Source organism: Pseudophryne corroboree, chromosome 2 (assembly GCF_028390025.1).
Source record: "Pseudophryne corroboree isolate aPseCor3 chromosome 2, aPseCor3.hap2, whole genome shotgun sequence".
Classification (NCBI taxonomy): Eukaryota; Metazoa; Chordata; class Amphibia; order Anura; family Myobatrachidae; genus Pseudophryne; species Pseudophryne corroboree.
In genome coordinates, this window is record NC_086445.1 from 248283856 (window position 1) to 248304157 (window position 20302).

The window sequence follows — 20302 nt, forward strand, 5'->3', positions numbered from 1 at the left end:
GTGTGTTATGTGAATGAAACATATTCATAAAAAAGGTGTGTGAAACAAAAACCAAAAACATATCAAAGTGGTATAAAGTGTCAAAACATATATTTCTAGCCATGATAACAAATATATCCATACAGATAAATATTGTATATAATTGATCATTCTATTTCTTTACTCTAATTCAAAAATGCATTATAATTAATATATTCATTTAGGCCCTCTGGATGCAGACCCCCTAATAGAAAGGTCCAGTAGCTTTCCCTCCTTAATAATTCCTGGGTCAGATTTCCTCCTCTGATTCCCAAATGAATCTTTTCCAGTCCAAACACCCTTAGTTCGTTAAAGTTCGAGTCATGTTGCATATAAAAATGCCTTGCAACTGATGTAAGGGGTTTGAACTTATCGAGGTCCCCCTTGGAATTCCTAATATTTCCCACATGTTCCAGTACTCGTTGCTTAAGTGGTCGTGTGGTCATTCCCACATAATGTTTATCACAGGGACACATTAAGCAATATACTACTCCTGTGGTTTTACAATTGATGAAGTCCCTGATGGTATGTTTGTGAAGATATTTGTCTTCAACTTCTGTCGTACGTTGCATAAAGCTACAGGCTTTACATCCTCCCCATCTATGAGAACCTCGTACTGTAGGTGGCTTCTTCTTGATTTTAACAAAATGGCTATCTGAGAGCTTATCCTTTAAGTTGGTCGATCTTCTCCAACTTATTGGTATTCTTGAACCGAGGGCTTTATTAAGATCTGGGTCCAATTTCAGAACAGGTAAGAATTTCTGTAGTGTATGTTGTATGTTCTGCCATTCTGCACAGAAGTCCCCTACAAATCTGATGGTATTAGACTCTGATTTTTTCTTATTCTCTGAGTAAAGGAGGATATTTCTTTCCTTGTTCCTTGCTTGATATAAGGCCTTCTTAATTGCTCTCTTACTGTAGCCACGTTTGATTAGTCTCTCTGATAGCTCTTTAGCACGTTGTTCAAATGTTGAGTTGACCGAACAATTTCTTTTCAAACGCAGGAATTCCCCTCTTGGAATGCCTTTTAGAACAGGTGGAAAATGAGCACTTGTTCTATGCAAGACACTGTTAGTAGCAGTATGTTTCCTATGGAGATCCGTCATTATTCTCCCATCACTTGACCTTTCAATCTTCAAGTCCAGAAATGTGATCTGTGTCTCACTCATCTCATAAGTGAGTTTTAGATTGAGGTTATTGTTATTCAATTTATCAAGGAATTCAATGAAGTCATCTGCCGACCCGTCCCATAGAATCAGAAGGTCATCTATATACCTCATCCATATAAGGATTTTTTGGGTATATTTTTCGTTCTCTTCATTAAACACATGGGTCTCCTCCCACCACCCCAAATATATGTTCGCATACGTGGGGGCACAAGCCGCCCCCATCGCAGTGCCCCTGATTTGCAAGAAAAACTGATCATTGAACACGAAGAAATTCTTAGTCAGTACAAAGGTAAGTAATTGTAATAGGAAGAGACTAAAGTCTGTAAGACCTTCTCTTTCCAAAAAATAACGTACTGCCTGTATTCCCATCTCGTGTTTAATACTCGTATAAAGAGATTCAACATCACATGTTATGAGCAGAACCCCTTCATCGATCTGGATTTCATCCAGTTTACGTAGGACATCTCTTGAGTCTTGTGTATAAGATGGTAGGTTAGTGACGAATTTCCTCAGGTGTGTATCTAGAAAATTACTTGCTGGTTCTGTTAAATTTTTAATTCCTGACACAATAGGGCGACCAGGTGGCATTTTCTCATGTTTGTGAATTTTAGGTAGCATGTAGAAAGTTGCCACCACAGGTTCTTCTACCTCCAAGAATTTATATTCTGTCTTGGTGATTGTGCCATCTTGAAGTGCCTGAGTTATAATTGCTCCATAGTCAGTTTTAAATATCTCCAGGGGGTTAGTTCTTAATCGTTTGTAACAAGAAGCATCATTGAGCTGCCTTTTGGCTTCTGAGATATAAGCATCCTTGTCCCAAAGGACAATGTTGCCCCCCTTGTCTGACTGTTTGATGACAACATTACTCCAAGACTGTATCTCTTTTATAGCTTCCAATTCTTCTTTGTTCATATTAGAACTGGTCCTACTGTAACTGTCAGTCCTATCCATCATCTTATCAAGATCTCTAGATACCAAATCCATATATGTCTGTACTGCAGGGCAGATATTAATCTGTGGGCAAAAAGTGCCTTTTTTCTTGCAGATGGGTCTCGATGAAGGGAGTGTATCTTCTCCTTCATCCGCTAATTGTTGCAGGGTCAAAATGGCTGATTGTTCTTCAATAGATAGTTCAGTGGGTGAGTTGAGACTTTCCCTGATGTCAGTCACTGAGTTGTTAGAGTTTTGGCTAGTTGCTTGTTGATTTTGTCTCTGATCAGAGGAGGAGTTGGCATAAAATTTTGTAAGGAGGAGCTTTCTTCCAAATAAATGTAAGTCTTTCTCCCATTTGAACCGATCAAAATGGGATTCTGGGGAGAAACTAAGTCCTCTACTCAGGACTTTCATATGGGACTCACTCAGTTCCTGGGAGGTCAAGTTAATTATTCTCAACTTGTCCTCTCCCAAATCACAACAATTTATCTCCTTTTGTATGTTTTCTTCTGATGTTTCCCAGTGTCTTTTGTCTCCCACCTTTTCTGATTTCTGGTGTTTCTTCCCCCTCCTAATCTTTCTCTTTGGTCCAAAGTGGGACCTGAGGGTTGATCTAAAAAATCCCTTGACGAGTGTGATGGCAAATTCTCCTTGATTGAATAGGATCTACCCGCGTCTTCAGTCCCTGAGGATTCTTGGTCTGATGACATATAACCATGTGACGGTCTTCTCTCATTCCCCGTGGGCTTACGTAAATTCCATCTGAAAACCTGGTTAAGGGCATAATCCCTTTTATCCCTGGAGAATTTCCCTCTTTTGCGTTCAATAATTCCTTTCTCTTGTTCTGCTAATTCTTTCTTATATTTATCAAACATTGCTTGAAATTGTGTTTCTTGTTCAAAGTTTTTGAGTTTATTTGTCAATAAATCTATTTCTTTTGTATATTGATCTAACAGGAGATTATCATGTTTTATAAGTACCATCATAAGATCATGTGTACATTTCTTTAAGATGTCCTCCCATTCTGTTCTTAAATTTTCGGTAGCAAGTTCAAAAGAGGGAAATACCCTTGGGCGTAAACCTCTGGGCGTGATTTTGTGTTTGACATAATTTTCAAACATTGTCATCTCCCACCAAGTTCTTGATTGTTTAGAGAGATAGTATTTTAATTGTAATAGGTCTTCCTGCCACCCCTCTGTTGAGGTTTCTTCCCTTCCATTTTCTGGAAAGATGCTGTCTAATTCACTTGTCCATCGATCCTTTCTGTTATTTATTTCAGCTGATAAGCTGAAATTAGCCATTATAATAATAATGTAACAAATGCTTATGAGAAGAGAGTCTCCCACTACCTGCAATGATGTTAAAATATATTTCAATCAGATCAACTCTATATGTTGTAGATCGTGCTGGATAAAGAAGCCTGAGAAAAGATCTCAGATTATGTACAGATTCCAAACAAAGAAAAAATCCGCACAGATCATAGAGGTCATATATTCATAATAATCAGTTACTTCCCATTGTTTAGTCATAAACAGTTCTTAGAAGAAATTGTTAGTATTAATCATTAGTTTGGGGGTGCTCCCTGGAATAAATTAATCATATTAGAACACAAAAAGAAAAAGTATTCCACATTGGGGCACTCATCTGTAACTGGCTGTAATGATATTTCTAAATCTAGGTGCAGGACGACTCCCTCTAAAACGTAACCTTTATTATAATTAGTATAAAATACCAGTCATGGGTAGCTAGCGAAGTATTAGAAGAAAATGTGTGAAAAGTGAATAGTGTAGAAGAAAAATCAAAAATCAAAATAGAACACACACCAGTCTCAAATATGATCAATCAATTAGATAATTCTCTCCTATAATGAATATACAACTATATTGTTGTGCTTGTTATCAATATTGACCTATAGGATTGTATACATAAATTGTGCGCTCCCCTCATTGGGATATGGGCTTATTGTTAGGGTATTTTGAATAGGGAGATCCACTTTAATATTGGTCATAGTGTACTACAATCACAGTCAGCAATTCGCGTACTGATGCCATGAGTAGGTAAAAATTCTGATACACTTGTGATTGTTACTCATGTAGACAATTTAATGGAGTACCTTGTCTTAATAGGTGATGGTTTTATTCTTGTGATCCTAACTTGCTACACATTCTAGTCTGATTTGTATGAAAACTGAGGTTCTGCAGCGATGTAATCTGAACACTTCTCTGTGCAACAGCGGAATCACTTAGATTATATTGATGTTCTTGTCTAACATGCATTAACACAGGTCAGTTGAGGGGTTAATCTTACTGGAGCATAACATTCCAAACTCTCCGGGAGTTGGTAGGTGTCCTAAATCTCCCTGCTCCTATGTGTAATCAATCAGAAGCCGCTAAATCAGGCCGTAAAAATTGTAGCTCAGTCGGAGAATCTTGGTGACATACACTTGAGATAATAATCTTTTTCACTTGGTGCAGTATGTCTACGGCTGATTAAGTCAGGCTAGAGTGGTCTAACTATAATACAAAGTATCACAGACGTGTTGTACAAATAGTGGACTCATTCACATTGATCCGCTACAAATGTATCAAAATCAGCTGTGTCAGTGTTAACATAGCCTGACTACTTTACATTGTATCCACCACATGTGCTGCCAGTTACGTTCTCATGCAGTTGCCATATAACATAGTGAGGGATCTATTCTGTATGTGGATATTGAGCTAACCGTTTCTATGAATTAAACCCTAATGTGCTGGCTGGATAATAAAGAGAGATCGAGTGTCAGTTTACTGCGTGTCTTGTTGTTCAATGCCGTTAATAGCAATAGTGCATTATAACAGACTCGTTCTCTAAACTGTGCCCAAATAAGCTTTACTATATCCCTGGTGAGAGGGAGACAACACTTAATTAATATCTAATATCATCCTACGGTACATTTGATCCGGTGCCCCGGATATCAGATTATCTAAATAATCAACATATACTGATTGCACAATAAGATATAATGTATAGAGACAGTGTGATCATTTAAAAACACGGCACCCAGAAGGTGGGTGGCGTGCTAACCAATGCGCATTTCGCATATAAGCTTTAACGAGGTAAACCCGAACGCCGGGCGGAAGGGCATTATAACGGACAGATGGACCAAACAGCATCCGTCCGTTCTGATTGACAGGCAGTGCAGCCTAACAGTTCCGTTCTTCCCCTAATCGAGGGACATCTCATTCCAATTGTATACTATAATAGGCCATGTACTCATTGATTGACAGCCAAGGTGGCCAATACAAATCTCCTTAATTCTTCATCAGAGATTGCTAGGTCTGCATTGACAACATGTGGGAAGGAGGTGAATGACAGCTCCATTCACTATTCAGAGTAGTTCATATAAGCCATGTTTCAGGGCTATTGGATCCAAATTATATATTATTTCTCCAGATGGGTCCACAACAAAAGATTATATATGTCTGCATACATGCATAAACGAATTAGTAAGATCAAACTTATATCTTCACATTATACCTATAATTCTATAGGTTGTGAAAGAAGAGTGACAAATTAAAACCCAGTGTAAATAATGAATGAATTGTGATAAAAAAGATTCTGCTTTTTGTACAGAACATATCAGGAAAATTAAATTAAATATGATTTATGCATAAAATACATGGTGTACATAAACGTGTCAAGATCTCTAGATACCAAATCCATATATGTCTGTACTGCAGGGCAGATATTAATCTGTGGGCAAAAAGTGCCTTTTTTCTTGCAGATGGGTCTCGATGAAGGGAGTGTATCTTCTCCTTCATCCGCTAATTGTTGCAGGGTCAAAATGGCTGATTGTTCTTCAATAGATAGTTCAGTGGGTGAGTTGAGACTTTCCCTGATGTCAGTCACTGAGTTGTTAGAGTTTTGGCTAGTTGCTTGTTGATTTTGTCTCTGATCAGAGGAGGAGTTGGCATTGGACCCAGATCTTAATAAAGCCCTCGGTTCAAGAATACCAATAAGTTGGAGAAGATCGACCAACTTAAAGGATAAGCTCTCAGATAGCCATTTTGTTAAAATCAAGAAGAAGCCACCTACAGTACGAGGTTCTCATAGATGTGGAGGATGTAAAGCCTGTAGCTTTATGCAACGTACGACAGAAGTTGAAGACAAATATCTTCACAAACATACCATCAGGGACTTCATCAATTGTAAAACCACAGGAGTAGTATATTGCTTAATGTGTCCCTGTGATAAACATTATGTGGGAATGACCACACGACCACTTAAGCAACGAGTACTGGAACATGTGGGAAATATTAGGAATTCCAAGGGGGACCTCGATAAGTTCAAACCCCTTACATCAGTTGCAAGGCATTTTTATATGCAACATGACTCGAACTTTAACGAACTAAGGGTGTTTGGACTGGAAAAGATTCATTTGGGAATCAGAGGAGGAAATCTGACCCAGGAATTATTAAGGAGGGAAAGCTACTGGACCTTTCTATTAGGGGGTCTGCATCCAGAGGGCCTAAATGAATATATTAATTATAATGCATTTTTGAATTAGAGTAAAGAAATAGAATGATCAATTATATACAATATTTATCTGTATGGATATATTTGTTATCATGGCTAGAAATATATGTTTTGACACTTTATACCACTTTGATATGTTTTTGGTTTTTGTTTCACACACCTTTTTTATGAATATGTTTCATTCACATAACACACACTTTTAATCTCTTTACGAATTATATATAAAAAAATAATAATATTTTTTATTATTATATAGGGTTTCAATCACCTTTATTGACACGTTTATGTACACCATGTATTTTATGCATAAATCATATTTAATTTAATTTTCCTGATATGTTCTGTACAAAAAGCAGAATCTTTTTTATCACAATTCATTCATTATTTACACTGGGTTTTAATTTGTCACTCTTCTTTCACAACCTATAGAATTATAGGTATAATGTGAAGATATAAGTTTGATCTTACTAATTCGTTTATGCATGTATGCAGACATATATAATCTTTTGTTGTGGACCCATCTGGAGAAATAATATATAATTTGGATCCAATAGCCCTGAAACATGGCTTATATGAACTACTCTGAATAGTGAATGGAGCTGTCATTCACCTCCTTCCCACATGTTGTCAATGCAGACCTAGCAATCTCTGATGAAGAATTAAGGAGATTTGTATTGGCCACCTTGGCTGTCAATCAATGAGTACATGGCCTATTATAGTATACAATTGGAATGAGATGTCCCTCGATTAGGGGAAGAACGGAACTGTTAGGCTGCACTGCCTGTCAATCAGAACGGACGGATGCTGTTTGGTCCATCTGTCCGTTATAATGCCCTTCCGCCCGGCGTTCGGGTTTACCTCGTTAAAGCTTATATGCGAAATGCGCATTGGTTAGCACGCCACCCACCTTCTGGGTGCCGTGTTTTTAAATGATCACACTGTCTCTATACATTATATCTTATTGTGCAATCAGTATATGTTGATTATTTAGATAATCTGATATCCGGGGCACCGGATCAAATGTACCGTAGGATGATATTAGATATTAATTAAGTGTTGTCTCCCTCTCACCAGGGATATAGTAAAGCTTATTTGGGCACAGTTTAGAGAACGAGTCTGTTATAATGCACTATTGCTATTAACGGCATTGAACAACAAGACACGCAGTAAACTGACACTCGATCTCTCTTTATTATCCAGCCAGCACATTAGGGTTTAATTCATAGAAACGGTTAGCTCAATATCCACATACAGAATAGATCCCTCACTATGTTATATGGCAACTGCATGAGAACGTAACTGGCAGCACATGTGGTGGATACAATGTAAAGTAGTCAGGCTATGTTAACACTGACACAGCTGATTTTGATACATTTGTAGCGGATCAATGTGAATGAGTCCACTATTTGTACAACACGTCTGTGATACTTTGTATTATAGTTAGACCACTCTAGCCTGACTTAATCAGCCGTAGACATACTGCACCAAGTGAAAAAGATTATTATCTCAAGTGTATGTCACCAAGATTCTCCGACTGAGCTACAATTTTTACGGCCTGATTTAGCGGCTTCTGATTGATTACACATAGGAGCAGGGAGATTTAGGACACCTACCAACTCCCGGAGAGTTTGGAATGTTATGCTCCAGTAAGATTAACCCCTCAACTGACCTGTGTTAATGCATGTTAGACAAGAACATCAATATAATCTAAGTGATTCCGCTGTTGCACAGAGAAGTGTTCAGATTACATCGCTGCAGAACCTCAGTTTTCATACAAATCAGACTAGAATGTGTAGCAAGTTAGGATCACAAGAATAAAACCATCACCTATTAAGACAAGGTACTCCATTAAATTGTCTACATGAGTAACAATCACAAGTGTATCAGAATTTTTACCTACTCATGGCATCAGTACGCGAATTGCTGACTGTGATTGTAGTACACTATGACCAATATTAAAGTGGATCTCCCTATTCAAAATACCCTAACAATAAGCCCATATCCCAATGAGGGGAGCGCACAATTTATGTATACAATCCTATAGGTCAATATTGATAACAAGCACAACAATATAGTTGTATATTCATTATAGGAGAGAATTATCTAATTGATTGATCATATTTGAGACTGGTGTGTGTTCTATTTTGATTTTTGATTTTTCTTCTACACTATTCACTTTTCACACATTTTCTTCTAATACTTCGCTAGCTACCCATGACTGGTATTTTATACTAATTATAATAAAGGTTACGTTTTAGAGGGAGTCGTCCTGCACCTAGATTTAGAAATATCATTACAGCCAGTTACAGATGAGTGCCCCAATGTGGAATACTTTTTCTTTTTGTGTTCTAATATTCCATATGAGAGCAATGGTCTGGCTGCTTCTATACATTGTAACTAGAAGAACAGGTTTTTTCTCATTAGATTTCTTCTGTAATAACACATTTTGCTTTTATCCATCAGGAATTTAAGTGTTAGCTCCAAAGATCTCCCTGATCCTTACCTATCTGTCATATTGATGCCTGATAAAAGCCGTGCCACAAAACGAAAAACCAGTGTTAAGAAACGGACCAGCAATCCAGAGTTCAATGAAAAGTAAGAACGTACTGTTATTTTATTTTCCCATAATATTATGTGTGACTGTTATGTGCAATGCACACAGTAATACTGGTCAGATTATATTGTGGGGTACCCTGATCTCCGGTAAGGGGTATACGACACACTGCATATCAGATAACACAGGTACAGAGGTGTCCTCATATATCATTACTACAGTTGCGCCAAATATCCCTCCTCTCCACTCCGAGTTGCGTTTTGCTTCGTATACAGACTCAGTCACACACAGATATACAAGTGTCGCATGTCAAATTAGTCCTCACTGTCTCCTGGTGCATTCTGGTCGCATTGCAACGAAGATGCATTTTTGGCTAAAAAAGATGCCAGACGCTAGCGGTGTTACATAGGACCTGGCTGCTCACTGGCACCAGGCATGTCACACTGCGTGGCGTATTGAGGCTATGCACAGTATATGGGGTGCCCTGGTCTCCAGTAAGGGGTAGCACCACAGCAGGTGATAGCATGTTTTCTGCACTATTTTAGTTAGTTAGAGGAGGCTTTTCTTTCAGTTTACATTAGAATTCACACTGTCAATTAGTGATATGTTGAATGGTGACTACTGCAACATACCTCTTGTTTTTGCAGATTAGAGTGGGAAATTCCACTGGAAGAAGCATCAAAGAGGAAGCTTGAAGTCTGTGTGAAAAACAGTGTGTCCTTCATGTCACGGGAGAAGGAGCTGATCGGAAAGGTTGGGCACATCACTAGTTCTTCTGAATAATGCATCACAAATGAATGCATGTTATAATGTACAATACAAAAGGGCAGATTCAATTAAGCATGCGGTTAGATCGGAACCTTGCATTACATACAGGGGGTCATTCCGAGTTGTTCGCTCGTTGCCGTTTTTCGCTATCCTGCGATTTGTTTCAAAATGCGCATGCGCAAGGCACGCAGGGCGCATGCGCTTAGTTATGTTACTAAAAACTTAGTAGATTTGCTGTGGATCCTGCGGTGCTTTTCAGTCGCTCTGCTGATCGTTGAGTTATTGACATGAAAGGGGCGTTTCTGGGTGGTAACTGAGCGTTTTCCGGGAGTTTGCTAAAAAACGCAGGCGTGTCAGGGAAAAACGCGGGAGTGTCTGGAGAAACGGGGGAGTGGCTGGCCGAGCGCAGGGCGTGTTTGTGACGTCAAACCAGGAACTAAACGGACTGAGCTGATCGCAATCTGTGAGTAGGTCTGGAGCTACTCAGAAACTGCAAAGAATTATTTATTAGCAGTTCTGCTAATCTTTCGTTCGCAATTCTGCTAAGCTAAGATACACTCCCAGAGGGCGGCGGCTTAGCGTGTGCAATGCTGCTAAAAGCAGCTAGCGAGCGAACAACTCGGAATGACCCCCACAGTGCGGGTAATTCTAGGAAGGAAACTTCCCAGCTCTATGTAGTGCGTTTATCCTGCCCGATAACCCACTTTATGTAAGCACGTGAGGTCCTATTGGATCTATCAAGTCCAGAATGTTCAGATCCTTTTAAAAGGAAGTGTGCTTATATAAACAGATCATTCTAGTGTGCATTTTTTATACAATGAACCAGTCGCTTATATTCCCCTAGTTTATTTTAGTTAAAGTCTAGTTAGTAATAATAATAATAATGAAATTTATATAGCACTTTTCGCCTAATGGACTCAAAGTGCTTTACATTTTCCTACAGCGCAAAATACAAAACAAGCTTAACAGTAGATATTCGTGAAATGCTGAGTAAATAGGTAAGACTTGAGTCTGTCTTTGAACAATTCTAGAGTGGAGGCTTCTCGAGCTGTGCAGGGAAGACGGTTCCATAGTCGGAGCCATAAAGCTGAAAGCTCGACCCCCAGATGAATTCAGGTAGATTCTAGGTACTGTTAGTAGTTCTTTATCTACAGATCGTAGTAATCGAGTGGGCAGTATGGGATCAGAAGCTACTTCAGGTACCTTGGGCCCTGGTCATGTAGGGCTTTAAAAGTCAGTAAACCAATCTTCAAAACGATTCACCATCTTAAAGGTAATCAGTGGAGGGAGTAGCGGATGGGTGTTATGTGGCTGGTAGGCAGCTGTCTTTTGTACCAGCCGTAAGCGAGGCAGTTCTTTTACTGGGAGACTATATTAAAGGGTATTGCAATAGTCTTGGCGTGATGATACAAATGCATGTATGACTTTCGGCAGACCTTCTGAGGGAAGTAATTGCTTGATTCTGGCTATGAAATAATTTGGATTGTGACTGATACCTGATGTCTAAGTGTCAAGCCACTATCCAGGACAAAATCAAGATTCCGCACATGCTCAGTGTTTTGCATATCTGAATCCCCAAAAGTAAGTCCTGTTGGTTGGCTATGCTGCAGTCTTGTCCTGTGACCTATCATAAGGACTTCTGTTTTATCAGGGTTCAGTCGCAGTTAACTAATACCTGTAAAACATTTGAATAGTTGAAGTGGTAGAGAGTTGTGTAAACATACACCAGTGACTGTGAGCTGATACATACTAACATCAGATTGGTGCGGTGCATAAGAGAAGGGTACATACTAACATCAGATTGGTGCGGTGCATAAGAGAAGGGTACTGGAGAAAGGTAAGGGGACAGCTGGATACTGCAGCAGTGATACTAATCTGATCCATCCCCTTCTTCTTGCAGGTTATCATTGACCTTTCTCAGGTGGACTTGTCTAAAGGACTGAACCAGTGGTGAGTTTCCTGATATTGTCTCACAATACACGTTGGATCACCTAATAAAGCAGCTTAATGATCTATAGTCAATCACCAAACGAAAACTGAGCTCTCTTTGCCTTAAGGCCCGTACACACTGGTCGATATATCGGCCGTTCTCTTGAACGGCCGATATATCGCGGGACCGTCGGCCAGTGTTTACGGCTGATACGTCTGTGAACTCCGTCGTTCACAGACGAATCGCGTCGGCCGCGCAGCACAGCCGACGGCCAATATATCTACTGATATATTGGCGCATCGCTGTGTGTGTACGGGGCGGTCGGCCGACCGCCCGTACACATGCTGCGGTGGCCGGCGGTGATTGACAGCTGAACTGGGCGGGCGTGTGTACACGCCCGCCCAGTTCATGACGTCAGTCCCCGACGGATCGGGCAGTGTGTATGCACAGCACACTGCCCGATCCGTCCATAGATATATCTGCAGATCAATTGATCTGCAGATATATCTATTAGTGTGTACCCACCTTTAGAAACACAGAATACCATCATCCAATCCATCCATTCTGCCCATTATACTTTAGTTGGATCACACCTGATCTTGTCCCATTAATGATTTGGAATCTTTTATGGTCCTATATTCCTATTATTTCTGCTGGGAGCATTTCAGTTGTTATGATCTAGCTAATAGTATGCTCCTTGGAAAACTCACCACAATGTGGAAGGAACTCCAACTACTTAGTGTAAGGGACCCTTGAAACCCATCAAATGATCAGGTACAGTGTGTGGTTTAATTCAATATAATCCAAAAGAATAATGTCCAGTTTATTTTTTAACATTTATGTTGCGTCAACATATTCTGTTGCACTTTGCAATAGGTAAAACAAAACAAAACATAGTAATTACAGAGCGACAGATAAAAGGCCCTGTTTGGAAGTCAGAATTTGATACATGATTGTAAGTGCTACATATTGCATATTGGTGCAGCCAGACGTCAATGGTAAAAGTGTTGTGGTGGGCTGTGTGATCTAGTCACACAGAAAAGTTGCTCTGGTGTCATTGAGTTGTGTGAGTGTAGAAAGAACACATGTCTATTTTGTGCAAACTGTGTAGAGGAGAGAGAATTGTGTAGAAATATCTTGTTATGTGGGTGGTTCAGGAATTTAATAAGCTGCTCAAAGAGGTGAAATGTATATATAAAGTAGGGAAAAGAACTTGTATAAGCGCTACTAAAAAAACAAGAAAAATTATACATTCCTCATACGTCCTTTCGGTCTTGTTTCTTATTTCTTTTCACTCATAAAGGATTCCCAGTTGTTAGGTCCGATGAACATATGAAAAAAACAAATCAAACAATGTCTAATATTGTCAGAAACAGTCCTTATCCAGCCTATAAGGTCCCCCGGCAATGGTATAAAGATGTTTATGGATAATCAGCAGCGTACCCCAACTCACACGAAAAACTCGTTTGACTATGTACATAAAGGTTTCTTTAGCTGCTTCTTAAATCCCATATGGCTGTCACCCAAAATATATATGAGATGCGTACCCCACTCACTTATAACAAGGAGGTGTGTAAACATATAAAGGTATCTTTTATCTGTAAATCATTTCACAGTAGATAAGTGTACCACACTCACGGAGAAAGTAGCAATGTGAATCCTATCTGGGTTTCTTTTTCCACTGTCTCGGACAATCCCTTTCAGGTAATCGAAATATAAAAATTTCCCAAAAAATATGAAGCAAGACCCCATAGTTGGGGTGAATCAACATCTAAAACATACAAGATAAAAATTGTCCTAAAAAAAACCAGGAAGGCCAAGGAGAAAACCTAAAAAATTCACTATGTAAGGAGGAATCCGGACCCCCAAACAAGCAAAAAATCGGGGTTATTACCTTGAATTCCTGGTGGTAAAAACAATACGGTGTCACAGTGTCCAATTCTGTCAACACGTTTCGGCTCAAAGTAGGAGCCTTTGTCAAGACATAAGGACACTGTGCGTGCAGACCCATGCTATTTAAATGAGAGATAGCCAATAGGAAATTACAGGAAGTGACACAATAGTAAATTAACATACCGTATATACTCGAGTATAAGTCGACCCGAATATAAGCCGAGGCACCTAATTTTATCACAAAAACCTGGGAAAACTTATTGACTCGAGTATAAGCCTAGGGTGGGAAATGCAGCTCTAGCCGTACACAGCCTTCATACTGCCAGATATGCCCCCACAGTGCCAGATATGCCCTCATAGTGCCAGATATGCCCCCACAGTGCCAGATATGCCCCCACAGTGCCAGATATGCCCCCACAGTGCCAGATATGCCCCCACAGTGCCAGATATGCCCCCACACTGCCAGATATGCCCTCACTCTGCCAGATATGCCTCCACAGTGCCAGATATGCCCTCATACTGCCAGATATGCCCCCACAGTGCCAGATATGCCCCCACAGTGCCAGATATGCCCCCACAGTGCCAGATATGCCCCCACAGTGCCAGATATGCCCTCACAGTGCCAGGTATGCCCTCATAGTGCCATATATGCCCCCACAGTGCCAGATATGCCCTCACACTGCCAGATATTTCCCCACAGTGCCAGATATGCCCTCATAGTGCCAGATATGCCCCCACAGTGCCAGATATGCCCTCATACTGCCAGATATGCCCCCTCAGTGCCACATATGCCCCCCCCAAGTGCCAAATATGCTCCCCCAGTGCCAGGTATAACTTACCCTCCGCTGCTCCTGCGCTGTCTTGTGAAGCAGGCACACGGAGGGCACAGCGCACGCCTCTCCCGTGTCCCTCCTGAGTCCCTGGCGGCCGCGGCGGGTCTATTAAATGAAGTGCCGGTTCGTGAGCCAATCAGAGCTCACGAACAGGTACTTCATTTAATAGACCCGCCGGAGACGCAGGAGGGACACAGGAGAGGCGCGCGCTGTGCCCTCCGTGTCCCTCCTTCCCACTGACTCGAGTATAAGCCATGGGGGCTTTTTCAGCACAAAAAAAAGTGCTGAAAAAGTCGGCTTATACTCGAGTATATACGGTAATTAATAAAAAACACATAAAATAAGCATACAAAATGCATTCCCTAAAATAGAACTAAAGGAATATAGTGTACCGAAGAACCCCATCCTTAAATGATCATAAAAAAATCTGATTATCCATAAACAGCTTTATACCATTGCCGGGGGACCTTATAGGCTGGATAAGGACTGTTTCTGACAATATTAGACATTGTTTGATTTGTTTCTTTCACATGTTCATCGGACCTAACAACTGGGAATCCTTTATGAGTGAAAAGAAATAAGAAACAAGACCGAAAGGACGTATGAGGAATGTATAATTTTTCTTGTTTTTTTTAGTAGCGCTTATACGAGTTATTTTCCCTAATTTCTATATACATTTGAGCTGTTTGGGTGCGGTGACACCTGTGTAGGGAATTCTTCTTGTTAAAGCTGCTATATTGCGCACATCTCTCTGGTGATCAAATCTCTTTTTGTGCTCAAAGAGGAGTTTTCAGGGAACGCTTGAAGTTTGGAGGCTAGAAGAAATTCTTGTGCGTGGGAGGGCATTCCTGAGTGGGTGTAACCAAAAAAAAGTCCTGTTCCCATGAATGGGAATAGGTAATGAGTGTGGATGAGAAACGAAGATCTTGCGCAGAGCAAGGGGTCACGTTGGGAGATATTTTGAGAAAAAGATGTAGCCTGGTGAAGTTTTATTGATCTCCTTAAATGTAAGTAGTATCTTATGTTGAAATCTGGAAAATGGTAAATGAAGAGCAGCAGTGGCAGAATGAATTGCAAGGATTCGGAAAATCGCTGTATTCCAATTACATTGTAAAAGTCTGAAATAGGTTGGTTAAAGTTTGGGGGTATATCAGTTAGAGAGCTAATTGCAATAATCAATGCGGGAGATAATGAGTGCATGTGTTAGGAGTTTGCAGTATATTGTGTGAGCTATGTGAATATATTAGATATGATTCTTAGATGTGTGTAACATGAGTTGGATACAGATTGAATGTGGTGACTAAAGGACAGTTTTGAGTCAAGATCAGTGACGGCTGCAGCTCGCACCACATCATGCAGTGGGGAGCAGGTTAGCACATATGAACCCTGCATTCGGCTCCACTCTCCTTCAAAGCCTGCCCCCAGACTCTTGTGAAAACTAGCCAATGGGAGTTTGGGGGCGGGCTTAGCAGGAGAGTGGAGGAGTAATGCCGAATGCTGAGTTAAAGGTTCAGCGCCGATCCCCTGGGACCTGCAGCCAGCACATCCCTGCATGTATGTTCATGTGTGCTATCCCGCTCCCGCCTGCACGATGTGGTGTGGTCTGAACTGGCACTGGTCAAGAATGACACAGAGGCAGTGAGCTTGAAGAGTGGGTTTTATTGTCGTGTTGTCAGGTCATCGCTATCCATGTGGGCTGGATCATGCATTTTGTGAACCTATGCACACACACTGTGTTTCATTTATTTCATATTGTCGCTGTGTGATTGGTAGCATTTATGTATTGTCATTGGTAGCTCCCAGAAGTTCTGCCCATATATTTTACATTTATTTTACAACAATTAGTGCTTTTAAAACTAGAGTATATTTAGCTGATTAAGAACGACACCTTAAAGTCCTTTCCATCTTGATATCCAGAAATGAATTTCTGATTGCTATTAATTAAATATTCCAATATATTCCCTATGATACATGTACCACTCTCCCAGGTACAATGTTTTCTCATAAACTTGCCAGCAGTCCCTGGTGCTGTGCCAGGGGAACTGGAGCCATGTAGATTAGATGCCAGTCTAGCTCTTACTGAATTACGGTCAGGTATATGCCATCTGGATGTAAAGTAATACCCTGCTCACAGCCACCAGAATGGATCTTTTGAGCACTTGCACCTGTACAGCTATGATTAGCAGCTTCTTATATTGATTGTAAAATTGGAGGTGAACATGAAAGATAACACGGAAGGATCTGAATATGTTTATGTGTTGTCCACAAGACATTATCCTGGTCCAGGCAACCTCCGAGCTAAAGCTAGAGTTACCAAGAAGGGGCACAACGTAATGTGATGTTACTGGTACAAAAATGTAAAGACCCCATTTCACTCCTAACCATCTCCAAGCTTTGCCGTATGGTTACAGTCACAGCCACATAGCAATTATCCTCCATCCTAATGCATCATTATTGTATATAACTGCCTGTCTAATCCACTTTTGTCCTGAGTCCCATAGCCATGGTATGCTATTGGCATAGGGATAACCTTTGGTACAGAGTGCTGTGATAACAACCCCTCACCTATCTCTAACTTACTGATTTTATGGCAGGTATGATCTGAAGAGCGAGGCGACAAGTGTCTAACAGCACCTGCGAGGATGGGATGAGCCATTAGTCTCCTTCAGCCGAACGTTCCCGCTGATCCTTGCACTGCTTCTGTCTCGTCCAGTCTCCTGAACACTGAGCTTAGCCAAGGAAAAGGGCGATGTGTCACTCTGGTGGCATGTCTGACAGAAAGTAAGATTTCTTCATGAAAACCAAGGACATTCCTGGGTCCCGATACTCTTTGGGACCACTATGTTACCCGACACTTCTGGTATCTGAAGGATAAACGTCTCCTGTGGACTGCAGCCCTCTCGCTGCAAGTCAGCGCTGTCCCTGCTGTCCCTTTCCTCCATTCCATTGATATTGGGATGTGGAAGTGTTTACATGCATTGTTATGTGTTAGTATAGAACAGATGGAGGAAATAGGATGGTTACAGCTGATTTGAGTAAAGGGCCCCATACTCTAGAACGATTATGCCCGATTTCAGCCCAATTCGGGCCGATATATTGGGTGAAATCGGGCATTTTGGCTGTGTATCGGATCCGATGCGCAGCCCCGTGAGCGATGGTTGGACTCCTCTAGGTCGTTAGTGCTGCACTCGTGATATGTCGGTTCCCGCAGACATGGCTGGGATCGCATACGATATATCACATGCAAAATGTACCGAATCGTATGGAACCACTCCAGGGAAGCTCCTGGGAGAGTTAAAGGGAAATCGCCTCCGACTTCAGCCTCAGACATATCGTTGTAGTGTATGGGGCCCTTTAGACTTACTGAAATATTCCTCCGTGTACATCCAATGTCGACATTTATTACTCTGAGGACGGTGTCACACGGGGCTTTTCCAGCTTCACAGGTGCTCATGCCTCATTTCTATAGTGTTTTATCACTGGAAAGGTGTAGCGCTTTCCGTCTCTCGGATTGCAGTGAGCATTGCTCCATTACAGTGTACTTCAATGGGAGGCATGCACCCAGAACCCTGCGTTTTAACGGCCGCTTCAGTATTTAAAGTGCTCATGTGGCATCCCTGCTATTTAAACAAATCCTTCCAGGTGGGAGGCTCAGGCACTGTATGTAAATGCTGAGTGACAAGCACCCCTGTGGCACCACCCTTATAACAGCATTCCCAAAGACTGTCAAATCCAATAGGTCAATGTGTCGCTTTTATATTTACCAGTTATGCCCACTGCTGCATAATGTTTTATTACCAGCCTTTTCTGCTTTTATGCACATTTTTAATTTCATATAAATTAATGTGTTTTTGCACAATGTAAGATGAAGCTTATGGAGCGTTTAGCTGGAGGCCTGCTGGGACTTGTATTTCACAGCAACTAAGCCTGCACATTTGTTTTCTATATAGGAATAATATGTGCCACAATGTTGTGTTCGTGGCCTAAATTTCCCCAATACATATTACAAGGGTTAGACATTCCTCCTACTGCGGAGCAGTACAAACGCACCACAATACCTGGCTTAGCCACAGCAAATCAAGTTACTGAATTTGTTACAGGATTCAACACAAAAGCTTTGGCAAAAATGATTAAAATGAAACCATTTGCCATCTATTATCTATTTTACATGTCCAATTTTGCAATCTATAATAGAAATTATAGATTGCAACAATTTGCTGACTCATTGGCGGTCTCTGGCCTTTACCTGCAATCATTGTCCTGCATCTCGTCACTTGCTAAATCTCCGCCTTTGTACTTTTATATCCTTATTTGGTGCCTTTGGTGTCTCTAGTGCTAACTTTGCTTGTGGGTAATCCTGTTCTTCATGCAGGACATGAGGCAACTAAAGATACATGTGTATATAAGTAATAATTATAGGCTCAAAATAACATGATTGGCTGGCTCTGGTTTATTACAAGTGTTCAGGGGTTTCTATATCACCATGTCTACATAGTTTGGGGACCCCAAAAATACAGTTGTGCACTATGGTTTGTCAATACTGCATTGTAATGTGTCCTAACTAGCTGCTAAATGTTTAAGGCTTTCAGAACATAGTTGGAGAAAATGAAGTACATATTAAAAAAATGCTATTTATCCTTATAGAAGTTTGATTTGCGTTACCCAATCAGAGAGAGACTATTCACTTCCTGGATTGTGCTCCAGATTTATACTCCTGATTAATTATTCTTCCGATCATATTCCTGATTACTATTCTCCCAATTATGCTCTTGATTTATTATTCTCCCAATTTAATTTGTCCGTGAAGCAGCCGTTAATGGTTTGTGACTGATAACCAAGAGCTGTGAATTATATCATGCTTTGTCTGTTTACAGTAGTTTGCAAATATTGAAGACATCAAAAGAAGCAAAAACTTAGTGCTATACGTTGTTTGTTTTTATTATTTTTATATTTGCATTTGATATTTCTAAAATAAGATTTTAAACTGTAGCTGTGACTAGCACAAGCACTGTATTGTACAGTGGTGCTTGAAAGTTGGTGAACCCTTCAGAATTTTATATATTTCTGCTGAAATTTGTCCTAAAACTACCTCAGATTTTCAAACAAGTCCTAAAAGTAGATAGAGAACCAAATCAAACAAATGAGACAAAAAAATAAATAGACGTTCTCATTTTTTTATTGAGAAAAATGATCCAAGATCACAAATCGGTGAGTGGTAAAAATATATAAAACTTTAGGCTTAGCAGATATTTTGAAGGTGAAATTAGAGTCAGGTATTTTCAATCAACGGGATGACAATCAGGCGTGAGTGGGCAACCTGTCTTATTAAAAGAACAGGGATCTATCGAAGTCTGATGTTCACAACATATGTTTGTTGAAGTATGTCATGCCATGAACAAAGGAGATTTCTGAGGACCTCAGAAGAAGAGTTGTTGATGCTCATCAAGCTGAAAAAAACATCTCTAAAGAGTTTGGACTCCACCAATCAACAGCCAGACAGATTGTGTACAAAACAGAGTTACAAATATACACCTGGCGCCGTCATTAATCAAAGTAATAGCAGCTGGTCCCGAGGACTGAATCCCAAATCCTCAGAAAAAGACAAAGACTGAATAAAACAATGAGACCACGCTACTACTTTGACAACAAATTTATATATTAAAATTGTGAACAACACAACATTAATACA

The 20302-nt window shown here is 40.4% G+C and overlaps 1 protein-coding gene across 1 annotated transcript in view; it reads left to right on the top strand.

Moving 5' to 3' along the window:
• Nucleotides 1-19688, top strand: part of ESYT1 (extended synaptotagmin 1) — a 238862-nt gene extending 219174 nt beyond the window's left edge. The window contains exons 28-31 of the mRNA XM_063952629.1: nucleotides 9099-9230; nucleotides 9837-9942; nucleotides 11858-11907; nucleotides 17208-19688. Coding sequence (XP_063808699.1) covers nucleotides 9099-9230; nucleotides 9837-9942; nucleotides 11858-11907; nucleotides 17208-17241 — 322 coding nt within the window. The 3' untranslated portion in view covers nucleotides 17242-19688. The remainder of the gene's footprint in view (nucleotides 1-9098; nucleotides 9231-9836; nucleotides 9943-11857; nucleotides 11908-17207) is intronic.
• Nucleotides 19689-20302: the final 614 nt, after the last annotated feature.